At 40.0% G+C, this 17,373-nt stretch overlaps 1 protein-coding gene across 1 annotated transcript in view; it reads right to left on the bottom strand.

The window, feature by feature from the left end:
- Nucleotides 1-5,874: 5,874 nt before the first annotated feature.
- Nucleotides 5,875-17,373, bottom strand: part of sardh (sarcosine dehydrogenase) — a 278,779-nt gene continuing 267,280 nt past the window's right edge. Inside the window, exons 19-21 of the mRNA XM_051931764.1 lie at nt 12,750-12,918; nt 10,758-10,893; nt 5,875-6,627 (exon numbers count right to left, since the gene is read on the bottom strand). Of these exons, the coding sequence (XP_051787724.1) occupies nt 6,502-6,627; nt 10,758-10,893; nt 12,750-12,918 (431 nt within the window). The 3' untranslated portion in view covers nt 5,875-6,501. The remainder of the gene's footprint in view (nt 6,628-10,757; nt 10,894-12,749; nt 12,919-17,373) is intronic.

Genomic DNA, 17,373 nt, shown 5'->3' with positions numbered 1-17,373 from the left:
TGGATGGATGGAAATATTAGATATACCAGGTGTGACAATTTAATTCCCGGAATGTGCCTTTAAAAAATATACATGTGAAGCTGTACACTAGTGGTTACTGTCACCTTCAAAGTACTCCCTTTATGCATCTATACACTGACTTAAACAGCGTTCCCATTTCTGGAAGCAGGCCTGGAACTCATTTTCAATATTAATGTCCATCATTGTTGTTTTTGGCTTTCCGTTTCTGGGGTCATCCGTCACATCTTCTTGCCCATATTTGAACCTCTTATGTCACTCAAACACACTCGACTTTTCATAGCATCTTCACCATATGCCACTTGCAACAGTTGTAATGTTTCAGTAGCACATTTGCTGATTTTCACATAAAATGTAAAATTATTAATACTCGTACGTTACTCTGAATTTCAATCCCCCATTTTTACGCCAAAGCGTACACGCAGATATCTATTACCTTCCCAATAGCTGACTATTGGCTGTATCAGCTTGCAGTTTACGCACATATTAATTCAAATATGTTCAAACACAAATATTCATGTGATTTGGATACAGTTACATCACGGGTGACACTACGCGGCCATTCCGGGAATTAAATTGTCACACCACGTAATTTCACATTGAACACATGGGTGGTCTAAAACTCAAAAGAAGAGCTTAAGGAAATGATTGAAGAGTGTTATACTATGTGTTTTTTTTATTAAGTTTAATGTCACTGTTCTCTGTGCCCACTGTTATGGACTCATTCATACGGGCAGACCAAGTATGGTACACAGGAGCACAACAGCAGCATTTAGAATTGCCGAGCCAAGCACAGGGCTAGAGAGCCACAGACAACTGGAGAATTGAATAGTCAGCCTAAAGACAGACTAGTGTATATTTCTGTCCTCCGTCAGCAAAAATCTCTTTCCTTGTTGGGAGAATGAGAACTGTATGTAGGCATTGTGCTATTCCTGTATGTTTGAAGGTGGGGTTTGAGTACTTTCCTGTCCTTGTTTGGATCGGAGCCAAGAGCCTGCACATGGACCAACCTGTATTTAAGAATGGACACCTACGGCCAACACTTTGAAGCTTCCAGGCAGAAGAGTATGTCTTCCATCCGAGGTCGAACAGCGTGGCAATGAAAGATGACGGACTGCACAGATCAAGATTCCCATGGTTTCATATGTCTGTCATAAGCTTCCTGTTTGTAATGCTGCGTGAAACCGTCCATAAAGAGCTAGAATTATCCTAACTTGTCGTGTAAACTTGTAACTGTCATTTTGCATGCTGGGTGGGATAATACCTTTTTAATTTATAATAATTTATAATTCAGGTTAATTAAAACGCCGCAATATAAAAGAACACATTTCCAGAGAGCTAATGCCTCTTAAGGAAACTAAGAGTCATAGCGGACTTGTCACTGTCCACTACCAGGCAGTGGATGTTGTTTTCATTATCATAAACAAGCAGAACTATGGCAATAATCTGAAAGTTTTACAATTTGTGATTACTTCTTTTTAAACCTTTGTCTTTTTTAATGTAGGAGGGTAGGAGAAAGACATGTAATCCGAATGAGATATAGAATTTGTACTATTTAATGTAATGAATCCTTCCAGTCAATCAAAAAGTAAATAAAAAGATTTGTTGTACAGTGGAGTCCGTGGCAGTTTGGTGTGAGTGTGAGGAGTGTAAAAAAAAAAAAAAGGGCAGGAGATGTAGAGCGAGTGTGCATACGCTGAATGGAGTGAGGCAGGTGGTCAGGAATGAGCCTGTGAAAGGAGAGCTTTCTTGGGGGTAGGAGTGACCCGAGTGACGACGGCGTCTCCCCGCAAGGGCCGAAGGTGAGCAGCGGGAGAGATGTGTGGGGCTCGTTGGGTTGCCTTGCAGACGCCAAAGGAAGGGCGGCAGAAAAATAAGCCCCGATAAGAAGGTTGACTGCACCTGTTGGCAAGCGTTGCCTCCTTCTTCAAGGTCCAGACAGGATAAGGAGAGAAGATGCCTGATTTAAAGGGAAGCATTGGGGCTCACTGCTTTTATGGACTGTCTCTGGTATTTAACCTCTTCGTTTTTAAAGAAATATTTATTGAACTGTTTTTAACCTCTACCTGCGCCTTTTACTTTTTATGGATATTTACTTACGGAACATTCTGAAGCAATGCACTTTTGGATACTTTTTGAATTGTCTTTGAATAAAAGCACTGTTCACTTTTTCACCATTCCTTTTGCTTTGTGTGTGTGTTGTCCTCATCTGCAATGCCCATTCGGTTACGTTATTCATGGTGTCGGGTTCAAGAAGCTCCCAAAATGGAAGTGGGAGCATGGAGCCGACCCACACCATCACACATACAAACAAGAAAAACATAAAATTTGATTACACAATGGGGGGCTGCTTTTGTACAAGCCTTGACTCTTTGGAGGCAGTGACAGACGGGCGGATTTTGGCTAAGCTGCTGGCTGTTATGTGTTAACGTGTGCTGTTTTTATTAACATGTTGTTCTTGTTGTATTTGTATTATAGTTTTTGGTGTTTTTATTTCTTTTAATTTTGCGTATTATTGGTTAATTTTCTGTTCCTTGTGGGTGGAGCCCAAGAAGGTGGGGCCGACCAGACATCACCACTCCTTGGCCCTCCCCCTCCCTCCTAAAGTCAGTTGAGAAGGCTCAGGAGTCGAAGATCATTGTGAAGTTCTGGGAGTATTGCTAGTTTGGAATTTGATATACTGAATTAATCCCTGAGAGGAAATTGTCTTTTTGCATGACCTTTGGAAGTCAGAGCGCAGGAAGAGTTTGGATTTACAGGTTTTTGTAGTGAGAAGTCAAGCAAAATGACACCTTTTATTGGCTAACTAAAACGTTTACAATATGCAAGCTTTTGAGGCAACCCAGGCCCCTTCTTCAGGTAAGATGTGATTGAACTGCCTTGTAAGCTTGCATATTATAATCTTTTTATTAAGCCAATAAAAGGTGTCGTTTTGCTTGACTGCTCACTACATTCATAATGGTTAACATGGTACAACATGGTACTAGGGTACTACAGGTTTTCGTGAAATTCTTGCCTGTATTGACTAGTGTGTGTCAGAGGGCAATGCTAAAGAAACTGGAAATCATCTCAACTGATGACAGAGATCCATTACATGTAGAACTAAACTTCAGTAAATCAGGAAGGATAGTTGCTTTGAAAACCCACACAAATCGCTCCAGAAACTCCTTTCTTCCTAGTGCCATACGACTTTTCAATAAGAAGTATCGGAGATAATGTTTAAAGTTTTAATATATATCCTGTTACCTTTTTTTTTTGGTGTAAATATGTTTTATCTAACTGCCTTACCTTAACCTTTCTTATTTCTATTTGTCTGTTTTATTTCATTCTGTCTGTTACCTGTTATTAGATGCAACTGAGAAGGCAAATTTCATGTTTTCTTGTGTAAACATGACTAAATAAAGAAACCTAAACCTAACCTAAACCTATTCTGCCCAAAGGTGAGAAAAGGACCAGGAGATGAAGCATTTGTCAAACAAAAACAAGTGGAAACCAAAATCCTAAACATCCATGCTTAATTGTAAACCAGAAATCAAAGTCAGAGAGAGAAACGGGAGAATCAGAAACCAGAAAGCTGAGAAGGAATGCATGTTTCATTTGAAAGAGTTGTTATCTCTGTCACAGATACTGAATGAAGCTGTTAGAATTAAAGGGGGCGCTTATGACACAAGGCGTGGCGTTTGTGCTTTTTGAGCCACATGCCAGTAACAGAAGTAATAACCTGGGGCTACCCGATTTATAAAACAATGTTGCGGCACCGTGAATAATTAATCATTACATTTAGGAAACATACGAAACTTCAAAGAACCTACCCAGAAGGTGCTACAGATAAAGCACTCCAAAATCCCACATATTATATTGTTCTAAAAAAATTTTTAAGAGAGAAAAAAAATTCTCTCAAGTGCACAATTCGTAACAGCCCGTTTTCTTGGATTCTGCCTAAGGATTGTGTATTGGGGTTTATTTGCAGAAGGATTGTCTTTTAGGTAAGTCCTTTGCCTTTTTCTTCTCTGTTGACCATTTTTGCCTAATTTTCTTTTTTTGATAAATAAATCTTCAATATAAAAAGAATCCTTGTTGCCCTTTTTGCTCACAAGCTGGGGATTGGTGTTTTTTATATATTTATATATATATTTGTGAATATTTTGTGTTGTTTTGCCAGCTGCCCATATTTAGGGACTTCTCCGGCTGAAGCCAACTGGTAGTGTCTGCAGCCTGGCTGATCCTGACCTGCTTCTTGGCTTATTTTTGGAGGCCTCACACCCTTTCTGCATTTGTGAAGATTCCATTTCATGACACTAGCAACCATAAACAATGTCTCTCACTCTCTGAATGACGTCCTTGGCAACTTGTGCACTTTCAGAGGTCTGACATTGTTTGTTACAACACATCTTCAGCCAAGACTATGTTCATTTTCATTAGATTATGGAAGTTGAGCCATGATAATTTAGGCCACTACTTCCAACCTGCACCTAAAATAAACTAGCCAGTAAAATGTGTACCGGTTGAGATACAACTCTTTGTTGTGCAGTTGTCAGCACTGCTGAGTCACATTTCCAGCATTCTGACCTGCATTCTGCACAGAGTTTGCACATTCTCCTTAAGCCTGGGCGAGTATTTCTCCTGCATCCCTAAGGACATGAACGTTACCTTAACTAATAACTCTGATTTGATCCCAATGTGAGCAAGGGAGAGAGTCTACATGAGTAGGTCCTGTGAAGAACTAGTGCCCTGTAAGAGAGTCAGTCCTGCCTTGCACCCAACCTTGACTGAATAAGCTGTGACCCCCAGCGAACCAAAATTGGAATAAGCAGGATTGACAACTGTATGTGACATATTTATTTATTTTTATTTACTTACTGTTATAATAAGTTTGTTATAATATTAAGTTTAATGTCATTGTCTCTCTGCAGACATTTTAAATCTGTTTTGCTTTTCTTTGTACATGCATAGCTGAGCCAGATTTAGTACAAAGCGGCTCAGCATTTAGAATTGCAGAGCCAAGCATAGGACAAGATAGACAAAGACAGCTGGAGGAATGTATAGTCAGCCTAAAGACAGAATAGTATACATCTGTCCTCTGTCAGCACAAAATCTCCTTTCCTTGTTTGGAACCTAAGTAAGGGCCTACACGTGGAGAAGACAGTATATAAAGACTGGGACAGCAGCCAAATACTTCAAAGCCGACGGACAGATGGGTGATATCGTCATCCGTCCTGAAAAGCCTTCCAGAGCAGCGATGATAGATGGCAGACTGTATAGATCAAGATCCCACCTTGGTATTGTCTGTGCCATAGGCTTCCCATCTGTAATTACACGTAAATCGTCAGTGAAGAAAGCTATCTTCTCTTATGTGATTTTTACCGCCGTATCACTATGGGAGAAGTATCGCCTTTTAATGTTATATCTATATAGTTTTTTGGTTACTTAAAATGCTGCAATTACAAAAGAACTTATTCCAACTAGGGAGCTATATATACAAAGCTATATATATAAATCTATTGTACAGTGTGCAGAGCTCATAAGAGGAGGTGCTGTTAATAACAATATATTAAATAGAACTGAATGATATCTCCCTAGAAAACATAGCTTACAATGCTAGCACATTTAACCAGCTTTAACACGTGCCCCATGTTTATGTCTAAGAATTTAACATTTACTGTCCACATTTCCTAGCTCTTTAAACAGAACCTTGACTGCAGAAGAGAGAAACACATTTTAGTCTCAAAAAAAACAAAAAAATAAACAGAACCCAAGTTACCTTACTGGGGCCAAAGTTAAGAATGATAAGCAAAGGAGAAAGGAAAGAATGGAGCGACATCATAAATCAGTTTTTAACCCATAAAATACCACTCATTATTTTCTCCAAACTGGATCAGTGGAGAATTTTATTTTAGTAATAGTAACACTTGTTTTGGTACAAAAACTGTATTTGAAAAATGAATGATTGGAATTATAAGACTTCTTTCAGAGAAAAATGTGAATACTGTATCTGCAAAGTGTGCATTACTAACCACAAATAAAATGTCACATTCACGCTGTCCCTTTCAACTACTTTTGAGAAAAGTATATAAAGCTCTGGATCCTTTTCGTGCATTAACTTCACATTGTTAGAAATGTTTTTGGGCATATATTTCATCATAAAGTTTGCCAGTCCACTGTTAAGTGAAGAGATTATTCCCATTTTGTTAGCACCATCTGACTATATGGGAACACACATACGGTAAACCAGTGACTGCACCACTGCACCATTACATAAATGTCCTTTGATCCGCTACTTACATACTGATGTTTCTTTTAATGTGACTGAAAAAAACAAGATAAGAGAATGAAAGGAATAACTTCAGAATCAAAGAAATCACTTAATTGAGAGGGGAAGAAAATATGACATTGCTGTCCTGCAGAATTCACTAGACAGATTTGCCCTACGGTACAAATTATGAAAAGACAAATGACACAACAACTGATGTCCTCCATGTCATTTTAGTAGATCCCTCTCACTCGCTTGTTTTCGGGGTCGAAAGGAGATTTCAGATAGGCAGTTGCAGAGTAAACCACACCCATGCGCTCTAAAGTGTACTCTCCAGATTTCACAAAATCAGGGCTGACCTAGGGACAAAAAAAAAAATGGAGAAAGAATGCAATAAAATGTTAAAATACGCCACATTTAACACCTGACCATAATGAGCATCACAACGGTGCAACGATTATTACTGCTGCCTTACAGCTCTTGTGTGAAGTTTGAATATCTGTGTTGTGTTTGCAAGAAATTTCCCATCACACCCCAAAGATGTATGTTTCCGATTAACTGGCAACTCTAAACCAGCATGTGTGAGTGAAGGTCAGTGTCTGTCTTCTGTACCTCCCAGCACTGCCAGAATAGACTCTGTGATCCTAATCTGGATAAACAGATTAATAATGGATGGATGTTACCATTATATTTCTAATCAGCACTTCACCTCACTCACAAACTTAGGCAGGAAGTGGGGTGTAGTGCTTAAGGCTCTGAACTTCATACCCTAAGTCTGTGGGTTCAAATCTCGCTAATGACGCTGTGTGACCCTGAACAAGTCACTTCACCTGCCTGTGTTCCAATTGAAAAACCAAAAGAAATGTAACCAATTGTATCATAAATGTTGTAAGTAAAGTAATTAAATGTAAACTTGCCTAGTATCTATCTATCTATCTATCTATCTATCTATCTATCTATCTATCTATCTATCTATCTATCTATCTATCTATCTATCTATCTATCTATCTATCTATCTATCTATCTATCTATCTATCTATCTATCTATCTATCTATCTATCTATCTATCTATCTATCTATCTATCTATCCCAACTCAGGGTTCTGGGGGACTACAGTATATCTTAGCTGCACTAGGCAAAAAGCAGGGTCCACCTCTGGATAGGGAACCAGTCCATCACAATGCCTACTCATGCAGATATCCACACTTCGATGCATAATGGGCTAATTTGGAACCAGTTAAGCTATCCTGCATGTCTTCAAGAATCCAAATTCCTGGAGTAAAACCCATCTAGGCACAGGCAGAATGTACAAACTCCATGTGGACAATGTCTGGGAGTGGGACTCAAAACCCAGGACACTGTATTCATGATTTGGTCGTGTTATACCTGTGTTAGTGTGCCTCAAAATGGTTATTTTTAAATCTGGAAAATTTCAGGCATGAAATAAAATCAACCATCCTTTTAATCATCAATTATCTAAGCCGGCTAACCCAGTTAAGGACTGCTGAGAGTGATTGAGTGAGTGTGCCCTGCAATGGACTTTCACTTTGCCATGTTTCGTTCCAGCCTGGCGCACAGGGAGTGTCTAAATAAAATCAAGCAGTCAGCAATTACTTTCTAAAAAACTTTTATTGGTACATTATACATATTTTATAAATAAATTTGTGGGTTGTAGAGTAACTACGCCTTTCTTAGGGGCAACTAGCAAACCCTGTAATACCTGGCCCTTTAACAGGCATGGAGAAGCAGGCAGCCATGAGGTTTATCAGAGTGAATTTAAAATCCCAACTAGTGGATTGGGAAGCAGCAAGAGCATGACGTACAATCATTTAATAAGTGATCCTTTCACATTGCTCTGCCTACACAAGCCTGTTATTAAAATAACACTACATTCTGCTGAAGCTTTCCCCAGTCATTCCAATCTTGCCACATCTAATTTCGCTGCATTGTTTTGACATGAGGTGTCCAAATGTCATGTCTCCACGGCATGAGCAAGAATAGAAAATGCTTTTGTGAATCTGTTGCACTGCTAGAATTTAAACACACTGCAACTTAAACTAAGCAAATCTCTTGCTGTGTGTACATTTATGCCAGTATTTACACTTTATACAACAAACAAAAATATAACACGGACATATTTTTCGAAGAGGAATTCTTAATGCCAAATCTCCTTACACTAGAAAACAGACACCACATCCTCCCTGTTTGGGCCTACCCCTAAGCGTCCACCATTTTTACACTCTTTGACACCCACACTGAAATTTGCTGTCTTTATTACTATTGTAGACTGAAGCAGATCACAGTTACTAACTGGTACGTTAAGTTATACACTACAATAGTTTACATTGGCTGACTAGCAGGGTGTAGATGTGAATGTGATGCTAAAAACAAAAGCTTCATAACGCACTAGTCAGACCTCACCTGGAGTACTGTGTACAGTTTGGGTTTCCAGGTTACAAAAGGACATAGCAGCCCTAATAAAAAAAATCCAGAGAAGAGTGACCAGTTTGATTCCTGGGCTACAGACGATTAGTTATGAGGAGACATAAATGAAGTGTTTAAAATTATGAAGGGAATTAGTACAGTGGATCGAGACTGTTACTTTAAAAGGAGTTCATCAAGAACATGAGGAAACTTGTCAAAGGTAAATTTCGCACAAACATTAGGAAGTTTCTCTTCACACAGAGAACCACAGACATATGGAATAAGCTTCCATGTAGTGTGGTAGGCAGTAGGACTTTAGGGACTTTTAACACTCGACTTGATGTTACTTTGGAAGAAATAAGTGGATAGACTGGTGAGCTTTGCTGGGCTGAATGGACAGTTCTAGTTTAAATTATTCTAATGTTCTAATCACTAAACAACTTTTTTTTTCAAAATTTTGCTTATGATTATATTATATAGTTACACAGGAGGCTGGAGGTCAGACCCAGCCTGGATGCCTGGAAGGACCGGGAGGTGGTTTATAGGCAAGGCAAGGAGCTCCAAGAGACAGGATCCAGGAGGTGAGTCCAAGGCCCTACGGTGGGGGTCAGTCGTGCTGGGCCCTGTATTTTTGTTTCAGGAGGGGACTGCCTGGATCCGTGTCGCCGGCCGAGGTGTGTCGATCCCTACAGTGAAGACGACGGCGGTGAACCGGAAGTCCCTCACCCAGGACAGGCGACGGATTGGTCGGTGTGTTCCTGTCGATGATTGGTCAGAGACAGGACCGCCAAACGTCCATCCCGAGCCGGGGGAGGACTCAATGAAAGGAGGAAGAAAGCTCCACAGTGCACAGCCGGCGAGTAAGTAAATGTAAACTTATTCCAACAGGTCACTAATTAAGAAAAGGGTTAGAATGAAAACAGGCAGCCACTGTGGCACTCCAGGACCAAAGATGGGGACCCCTGCCTTATAGGAACAGGTTACAAAACCATTGTGAAAAGATGCGAGGCTGCCAAGACACTATTGATGCAGAAATGACACCAGGTTCACAAAGAACAGGGACATGGAAACCTCAATCTGTAAGAAAACACTCCTACAAGCTAATATAAGAAAAGGGGCCAGCAGGAGAACACAGTCACTCTGTGTGTTACGAGGCGTGGGTGGAAACATCAGTCTTCCACCAGGATGTTACATTGAGGAAGAAGACCCAACAGATGTCACTAAGAGAGAAAAGGGAAAGATGGCAAAGAACTAGCAGGAGGGCATCCCCTCACCCACCAGCCTCGCCACGAAGAGTTAAGACACTTCTCCTATCCACTAGGGACAATGGGTAACTCACAAACTGCTATGGGGATCTAGCCCTTCAAGTATTACAGATGACTCAGGGCAAGTACTCAGGGGTCTGCTAGTCATTCTTATAGAAGAGGAGCCACAACCAGAAACCATAAGTGATTCCTTGGCTTGTTTTGATGCATCTCAATCAGGAAAGCATTTAAAGCCCTTTCAAATCAGAGCCAAGCTAGTCTGAAGTTGAAAGGAGGGATAGGATGAATCCTATCTCAGTAGAACAAGAAGATGGGAAAAATGCTTTGGTGTGGTACTTGAGAAGTAGGTATGTGGGTAAGTCACAGCACCTTATACCAGACACATGCAAAAAGATTTCTTTTTTTTGGGTACTATATGTTGACACTGCATTGGTGCCTTCCTAGTATGCCTTTATTTTATAATAAACCTTTAAAACTTCAACCCCATATAGAAGTGGGAAAACATGTTTGACTGGGTCGAGTCATATTGTTAGACAGCATCTAGTGTAGGTCATTGCCATATTCTGACAGGAGTGAGGGGAGGAGGGACACCTTCAATAGGAAGCCAAACGGTGAGTGGGCTTTGAATATTGGCATTTGGCACAGGTGTAGCTCAGGTCTGAAGACAATAGTAGATCATTTTGCTTGAAGTAGCTGTCCATGAGTAGATAAAACTGTATACATTGGGAACTATAAAGCAACGATATTAAAGTATAAGCAAATTTTCACAATAATACAATGCCTAAACTTCTGTTACTTACAATTCCTCCTTCTGGATCTCTGATGTAGCCATAGCCAATTGTCTTATTGATGGCAAACCCAAAGTCTGCCCTGCGCAGATGACCCACTGGCTTTCCATTCCTAAAGATAGCCTCTAGTCCAAACATCGGAATTTTTCTAAAAGAAAGAATAAATACACCTCGTTGAAATAAACAGGCAATGATTTTGCTTAAATCTGTTGCAAAAAAAAAATTCCAAAATCCTTAGCTCAAAATATTCATGATTTATTATTTGCACAAGGGCAGCACGGTCGCGCAGTGGGTAGCGCTGCTGCCTCGCAGTTAGGAGACCTGGTTTCGCTTTCCGGGTCCTCCCTGCGTGGAGTTTGCATGTTCTCCCCGTGTCTGCGTGGGTTTCCTCCGGGTGCTCCGGTTTCCTCCCACAGTCCAAAGACATGCTGGTTAGGTGGATTGGCGATTCTAAATTGGCCCTAGTATGTGCTTGGTGTGTGGGTGTGTTTGTGTGTGTACTGCGGTGGGTTGGCACCCTGCCTGGGATTGGTTCCTGCCTTGTGCCCTGTGTTGGCTGGGATTGGCTCCAGCAGACCCCCGTGACCCTGTGTTTGGATTCAGTGGGTTGGAAAATGGATGGATGGATGGATTATTTGCACAACCTTATAAAATTTAATTTAAACAGCTCAGTTTATACTAAAACACACATATTTACATGTATGTGTATACGAGATGTGATCAAAAAATACAGTGAATGTTTTAAAAAAGAAACGTTTATTGCAGTAAAAGATTACTACTACTACTACTAGTCCCCCTCAAAATCCTCTCCTCCACTTTGAATGCACTTATCCTAACGCTCTTGCCACTTTGCGAAGCAGTTCTGGAAGTTTTCTTTTGAGAGTATCTTTAATTGGGATGTCATGGCTGCCTGGATGTCTTTAATGGATTGAAATCGTTTGCCTTTCATGGTTATTTTTAATTTAGGGAACAGCCAGAAGTTGCACGGTGCCAGATCCGGCGAATAAGGTGGATGCGGACACAGCGTAATGTTTTTATTCGACAGAAATTGTCGTACTAGAAGGGATGTGTGACTAGAAGCGTTGTCATGATGAAGAATGAAACCGTTTCAATATTTTCCTTGGTTATTGATGTCCTGAATTTTTCTCTTCTTCAACTGAGTCAGATCCATTACAAAACTGATCAAACCATTTCCAAACAGTCTTAATTGTCGGTGCAGTGTCACCATAAACTGATTTTAACATCTGATGGGTTTCCTGAGCTTTTTGCAATTTGAAAGAAAATTTCATGTTAATGCGTTGCTCGATATTCATTATTAACAACAAACTTGAAAAGCACACTGGAACTCAACAGTGGCTCACAAATGACTGACCATATCAAACAAGTTGAAACTTGTCACAAACGCGGCTCTAGGATGGACACGTCAGAACCGGCAGCATTGAATTGTTTTGCGTTGCTCTTGGATGGTGCTCTGCATCAACATTCACCGTACTTTTTAATCACACCTCGTACAATGCTGTGAAAAAGCATTTGCTCCAGGTCATTCTTTACAGTAGTGCATCTTTTCAAAAATAGCATTTGGCAGATATTTTTGTGAATTGGAAATTAAGAACAATTTGGAAGGGTATAGGCCATTCAGCCCAAAAAACTTCTATTCACCTACTTTCTCTAAAAATTAAATTGAGTCGAGCTTTGAAGATACCCAAAGTATATGGATGAGTGTGTGCAAGGTAAACAAACATGAAATGTATTTCTCACTGAAGCCAACCCAGTTAAAGAGGAAATTGGGGTCTACTATGTGTCTACTTCCCACCATGATGGCCCAAGGGTTAGCACTTCTTCCCTTCCAGCTATATGAGACATGTATCAACCTAAACAGATTTTACCCAATGCTGTGGTTTTCCTTCCAACATAAAATGATGTGCAGGTAGGTTAACTGTATCGGCTCACAATAAGACCTGCTATTAGTTTTATACAGATTACCATAAAACAACAAAACTCAACTCCTCAATGGTGAAACACAAGAGTCGTCGATGCAATCCACGAGCTTTCTGAGCCTCTAAAGCTTCTCGGCCAAGAAATGGAGTTGTCCCTTTCAGTTTACAGGTAAATGCCAGACTTGCTTCCAAAGGAGTGTCATCTGGACGGAGGTCAGCATGCCAGTGCCTGTAGCCTGATTGACGAGAAAATTTTTAAAGAGTTAGTTAAGTTAAATTTCAGAACTTTGGATCAAAAAGTTTATTGCATGTTTTAGGGAGAATAACGATTCATCATTTTTATTTAAAATAAAAATGCTACATTTGGAAAACACATGTATCCATCCATCCATTATCCAACCCGCTATATCTTAATTACAGGGTCACGGGGGTCTGCTGGTGCCAATCCCAAACACAGGGCGCAAGGCAGGAAACAAACCCCAGGCAGGGCGCCAACCCACACACACACACACACACATTAGGGACAATTTAGACTCACCAATGCACCTAACCTGCATGTCTTTGGACTGTGGGAGGAAACCCATGCAGACATGGGGAGAACATGTAAACGCCATGCAGGGAGGACCCGGGAAGTGAACCCAGGTCTCCTAACTGTGAGGCAGCAGCGTTACCCACTGCGCCACCGTGCCGCCCAAAAACACATGTATGATGCTTTCAATTTAACTTGAAAATATTATATCCGCACTCTAAATAATAAAAATGACATTTCAATACACTTAGCACAACAACAAACTGTACAACAGTGAGGTCTGAGGTGGCATTATCCATAAAATTATTTCAACACAAATGTTTAGCCTGACACGGCAAGCATATGACTTGTTTTAGTCACACTGATAAATAAATAAAAAAAAACAAGAAGATGGTGTTCTAAAGTTTTGAAATTAAATAAAGAAAAAACTGAAAGTCAAGTCTTTACCTAGTTGTTCATCTCTGCAATGTGGCCTATTAAAATAACTTCAGCTGGAATGGTCAAAGGTGGCTAAGGTAAGACATGCTTTATTTTTCTTGATATTGTATACATCAGTATAAGGCCTGCAAAGCTTTCAAATTTACAAGTAATTTTACCAGCATATCAAAGGGCCTCAATATGCCATAGTGAGCAGAGGTGAAGAGACACTCTTTTGGTGCTTTGTAAGTGTTATTAAGTCCCAACAAGGCATTTGTTATTGTCTTGTTACAGTATATAGCAGTATATGAGTAATAAATGCATTTTTGCAGTGCCTAACCTAAAATGTTAGCCAGGTATTACAACACACTACAAACCAGGCCTGTCTTTCCCTTAACAATGGCTTTGTGTTAAATTGTGTGAAGTCTGCTTTTTGACCCCGCATCTGTATGGTGCAGTGAAGAAGACCCATTACATTTTAGTGGCTGTTTGAGTGTTGATACCGGAATGGTGGCACACTTGATACTGTTTATGTTTATGAGTAGCGAGTAAATGTCCTTTCAATGTATGAAGTTGTAATGCAGAAAAATATCTAGCACATAGGCTAATATATATTTATTATTGTCTTACAATGTCATATTTTAAAATGTTAAAACAGGTGTGGGTAGTTAATGTCCGACAACATGTAATATTAAAGGGAAGAAAGCTGTATAACCAGTTTTTGCTGTAGCACATTTCTGACTCTACCAGACTAGATGAGAACTTTTATTAAGTGCTGTGTTGGGGAGGGGTACCTGAGTGAGCTAGTGATTCACGACTTAATTACCTGTACTGCATATCATTTCTTTCTTGTGTGACTACATCTACACTTATGAATCCTTTAAATCTGTAGAAAATCCTGATAGGAACAAAAGCAGTCTAGTATTGGAGGGGAGGGGGACTGGACTGGAGGACCAAGTTTTGGTTAAATAGGATTAGTCACTGAATCAGGAGAGTTAGCCTACACTATGATATCCCATTGGTCTGAGAGGTACACCTAGGAAGCCGGATTAACATAATGTCAGGGTAACAAAAAAATTCTCTCTCGTCTGCCCTGTGCAGACAGGCCATACTGCCTGTTTCTGTCATTGTCAATCCTGAAGAAAGGACATTAAGGGTCATGCCGGACAAGAAACTAATTCAGCTTACTAAGACAGAGAGCCACCTGGTAGTAAGCATATTGGACACAAGTTGAACTCCTTATTATCATGTCGTTATTATTTTATTAATGTTGATTTCTCTCTCCCTATTTTAACTTTGGGCATAACCTTAATGTATACATGAATAAAAATCCTTCTCTACTACTTTATCAGTCAACCCTGACAATGTGGTAAAAGAATGGGATTTGGGGCATTTTGTTCTGGTCTACGTAGTATAGAGTATAAAAAGGTAGAACAGGGTCACTCTAAGATTGTACCACAACAGAACAGCAGCACATGATTTTTGTTAATGTTAATACTTTGTTTTAGCTCAATATTTTTGTTATACAGTATTTAGCCAAGTTAAGGTGGAGCACCAGTTGTTAAGTTTCAGATCCATGCGTTAATATTTCAAATGTACGAACTGCTATTCCTTCTGAGCAACTTAAACATAGGCACACTATTGACCTATTGCTACCATCTAGTGAATATGTAGTGCCATTAATTTAGTATTATTTCATGTGATACATTATATGGCCAAATGTTTGTGGACAACTGCTCATCACAACTATATAGGCTTGATGGATATCCCATTACAAAACAATGGGCATTAATATGGAGTTGGCTGCCACTTTGCAGCTTTAACAGCCTCCTCTCTGAATGGAAATCTTTCCACAAGATTTTGGAGCGTGTCTGTGGGAATTTGTGCCCATTCAAGCAAAAGAGTATTTGTGAGGTCAGGTGCGAATATTGGACAAGAAGACCTGGCTCACATTTGGTATTCCAATTTGTCCCAAAGATGTTCAGTAGGGTTGAGGTCAAGGCTCTATGCTCTGTGAATTTCCCCTTGGGATTAATAAAGTATCTATCTATCTATCTATCTATCTATCTATCTATCTATCTATCTATCTATCTATCTATCTATCTATCTATCTATCTATCTATCTATCTATCTATCTATCTATCTATCTATCTATCTATGCAGGTCACTTGATTTCTTCCATGCCTTGGCTTTGTGCACAGGGGTGCAGTCATACTGAAACGAAGCATAGCCTTCTTCAAACTGCCGTCACAAAGTTGGAAGTGCACAACTGCCTAAAATGTCTTTGCATGCTGTAGCATTAACAGTACTCTTCACTGGAACCATGTAGTTTAGCACAAACCCAGAAAAAACAACTCCAGACCATTATCTCCCCTCCACAAAACTTTACAGTTGGCACTATGCAGTCTGGAAAGTAGTGTTCTCCTGGCATCTGCCAAACTCTGAATCGTCTATTAGACTGCCAGACGGTGAGGTTTGATTCATCACTCCAGAGAACACATTTCCACTGCTCCTAAGTCCACTGGTTGTGTGCTTTACACCACTCCAGCTGTCACCTGACATTGCACAGTTCTTATGCTGATATTGCTTCTTATTTTTATTAGTATTATTCCACAGGCAGTTGAAACTCTGTGGTAAATGAAACAACAGAGGATATGCAACTTGTGTGCACTATCTGCTTCAGCACTCGTCGGCCTTGATCTGTGAGTCTGAGTGGTCTACTGGTTTGTGCCCGAACTGTCGTTTGTCTTAGGGACTTCCACTTCACACTTACATTTGAGTAGCGCAGATCTAGCAGAGTAGAAGTTTCACATACTGAAAAGTCTCACATTTAAAGCCACTGAGCTCTTCAGGATGACTCATTCTAATGCAAATGTTTGTCAATAATGTTCTTAATTTTCTGAACTTTTAAACAAAGGGTACGGCTGAAACACCTCAACTCAGTAACTTAGAGGGGTGCCCACATACTGTATCTATGATGATTTATGACAATTTCTTTGTTTTTTTATAGAAAACCATATACTTATTGTATATTTCTGTGCATATAAAGAACTAAATTATTATTATTTATTGCCACTTCCAACTGAGTGTTAAAGGTTGGTAAACAAAATAAACTGGTTAACCTGAAAGACTTCTCAGATCTCCTTGTCTCTGACTCGGTTCAACAGTGCAGTGGGTTCAACTTTTCTAACTCAGCAGTACATAACTGTGAAAGCTGCCCACACAGCAACATCTCCTTTATACTTATAATGGTGTACTCTATGAGTGGCACTAAACAACAAATGATCGACCAATCAAGATTTGGCACAATACTTCACTTGGAAAGGGTTAACATGGCAGCCTGGTGAGGTGGGGAGTTTAGGACACCTTATTCCCTGGAACAGACTCCAGCTCATCCTGGGCATTTTACACATGGAGGTACATCCCTCAAGTGTGTCCTGGGTCATCTTCCAGTGGGTAAGGACCATTAACTTTTAAAGTACCGAGAGGGCACACACTGCATGGTTCTGCACAACTATGTGTCTCTGGAGTACGGTATTTACTATGATCCAAAGTCCTCAGGGGCTGATGGTAGGTATGCAGTTTGATCCACAAAGCTGTTACTGCATTGTGAACATGTAAGCAAGTTCCTGCAGTGATTCACAGTTACTTGGCAGCTGTTGTGCTGAAGGAGCAGGTTTTCCATTTTGCTGGATGGGCACATTAACTATTAAAGAAGAGAAGAAAAGATTTACATTCCTTAGCA

The sequence above is a fragment of the Erpetoichthys calabaricus genome, chromosome 9 (assembly GCF_900747795.2).
Source record: "Erpetoichthys calabaricus chromosome 9, fErpCal1.3, whole genome shotgun sequence".
Taxonomy (NCBI): domain Eukaryota; kingdom Metazoa; phylum Chordata; class Cladistia; order Polypteriformes; family Polypteridae; genus Erpetoichthys; species Erpetoichthys calabaricus.
This window is presented reverse-complemented; position numbering and strand designations above follow the sequence as displayed.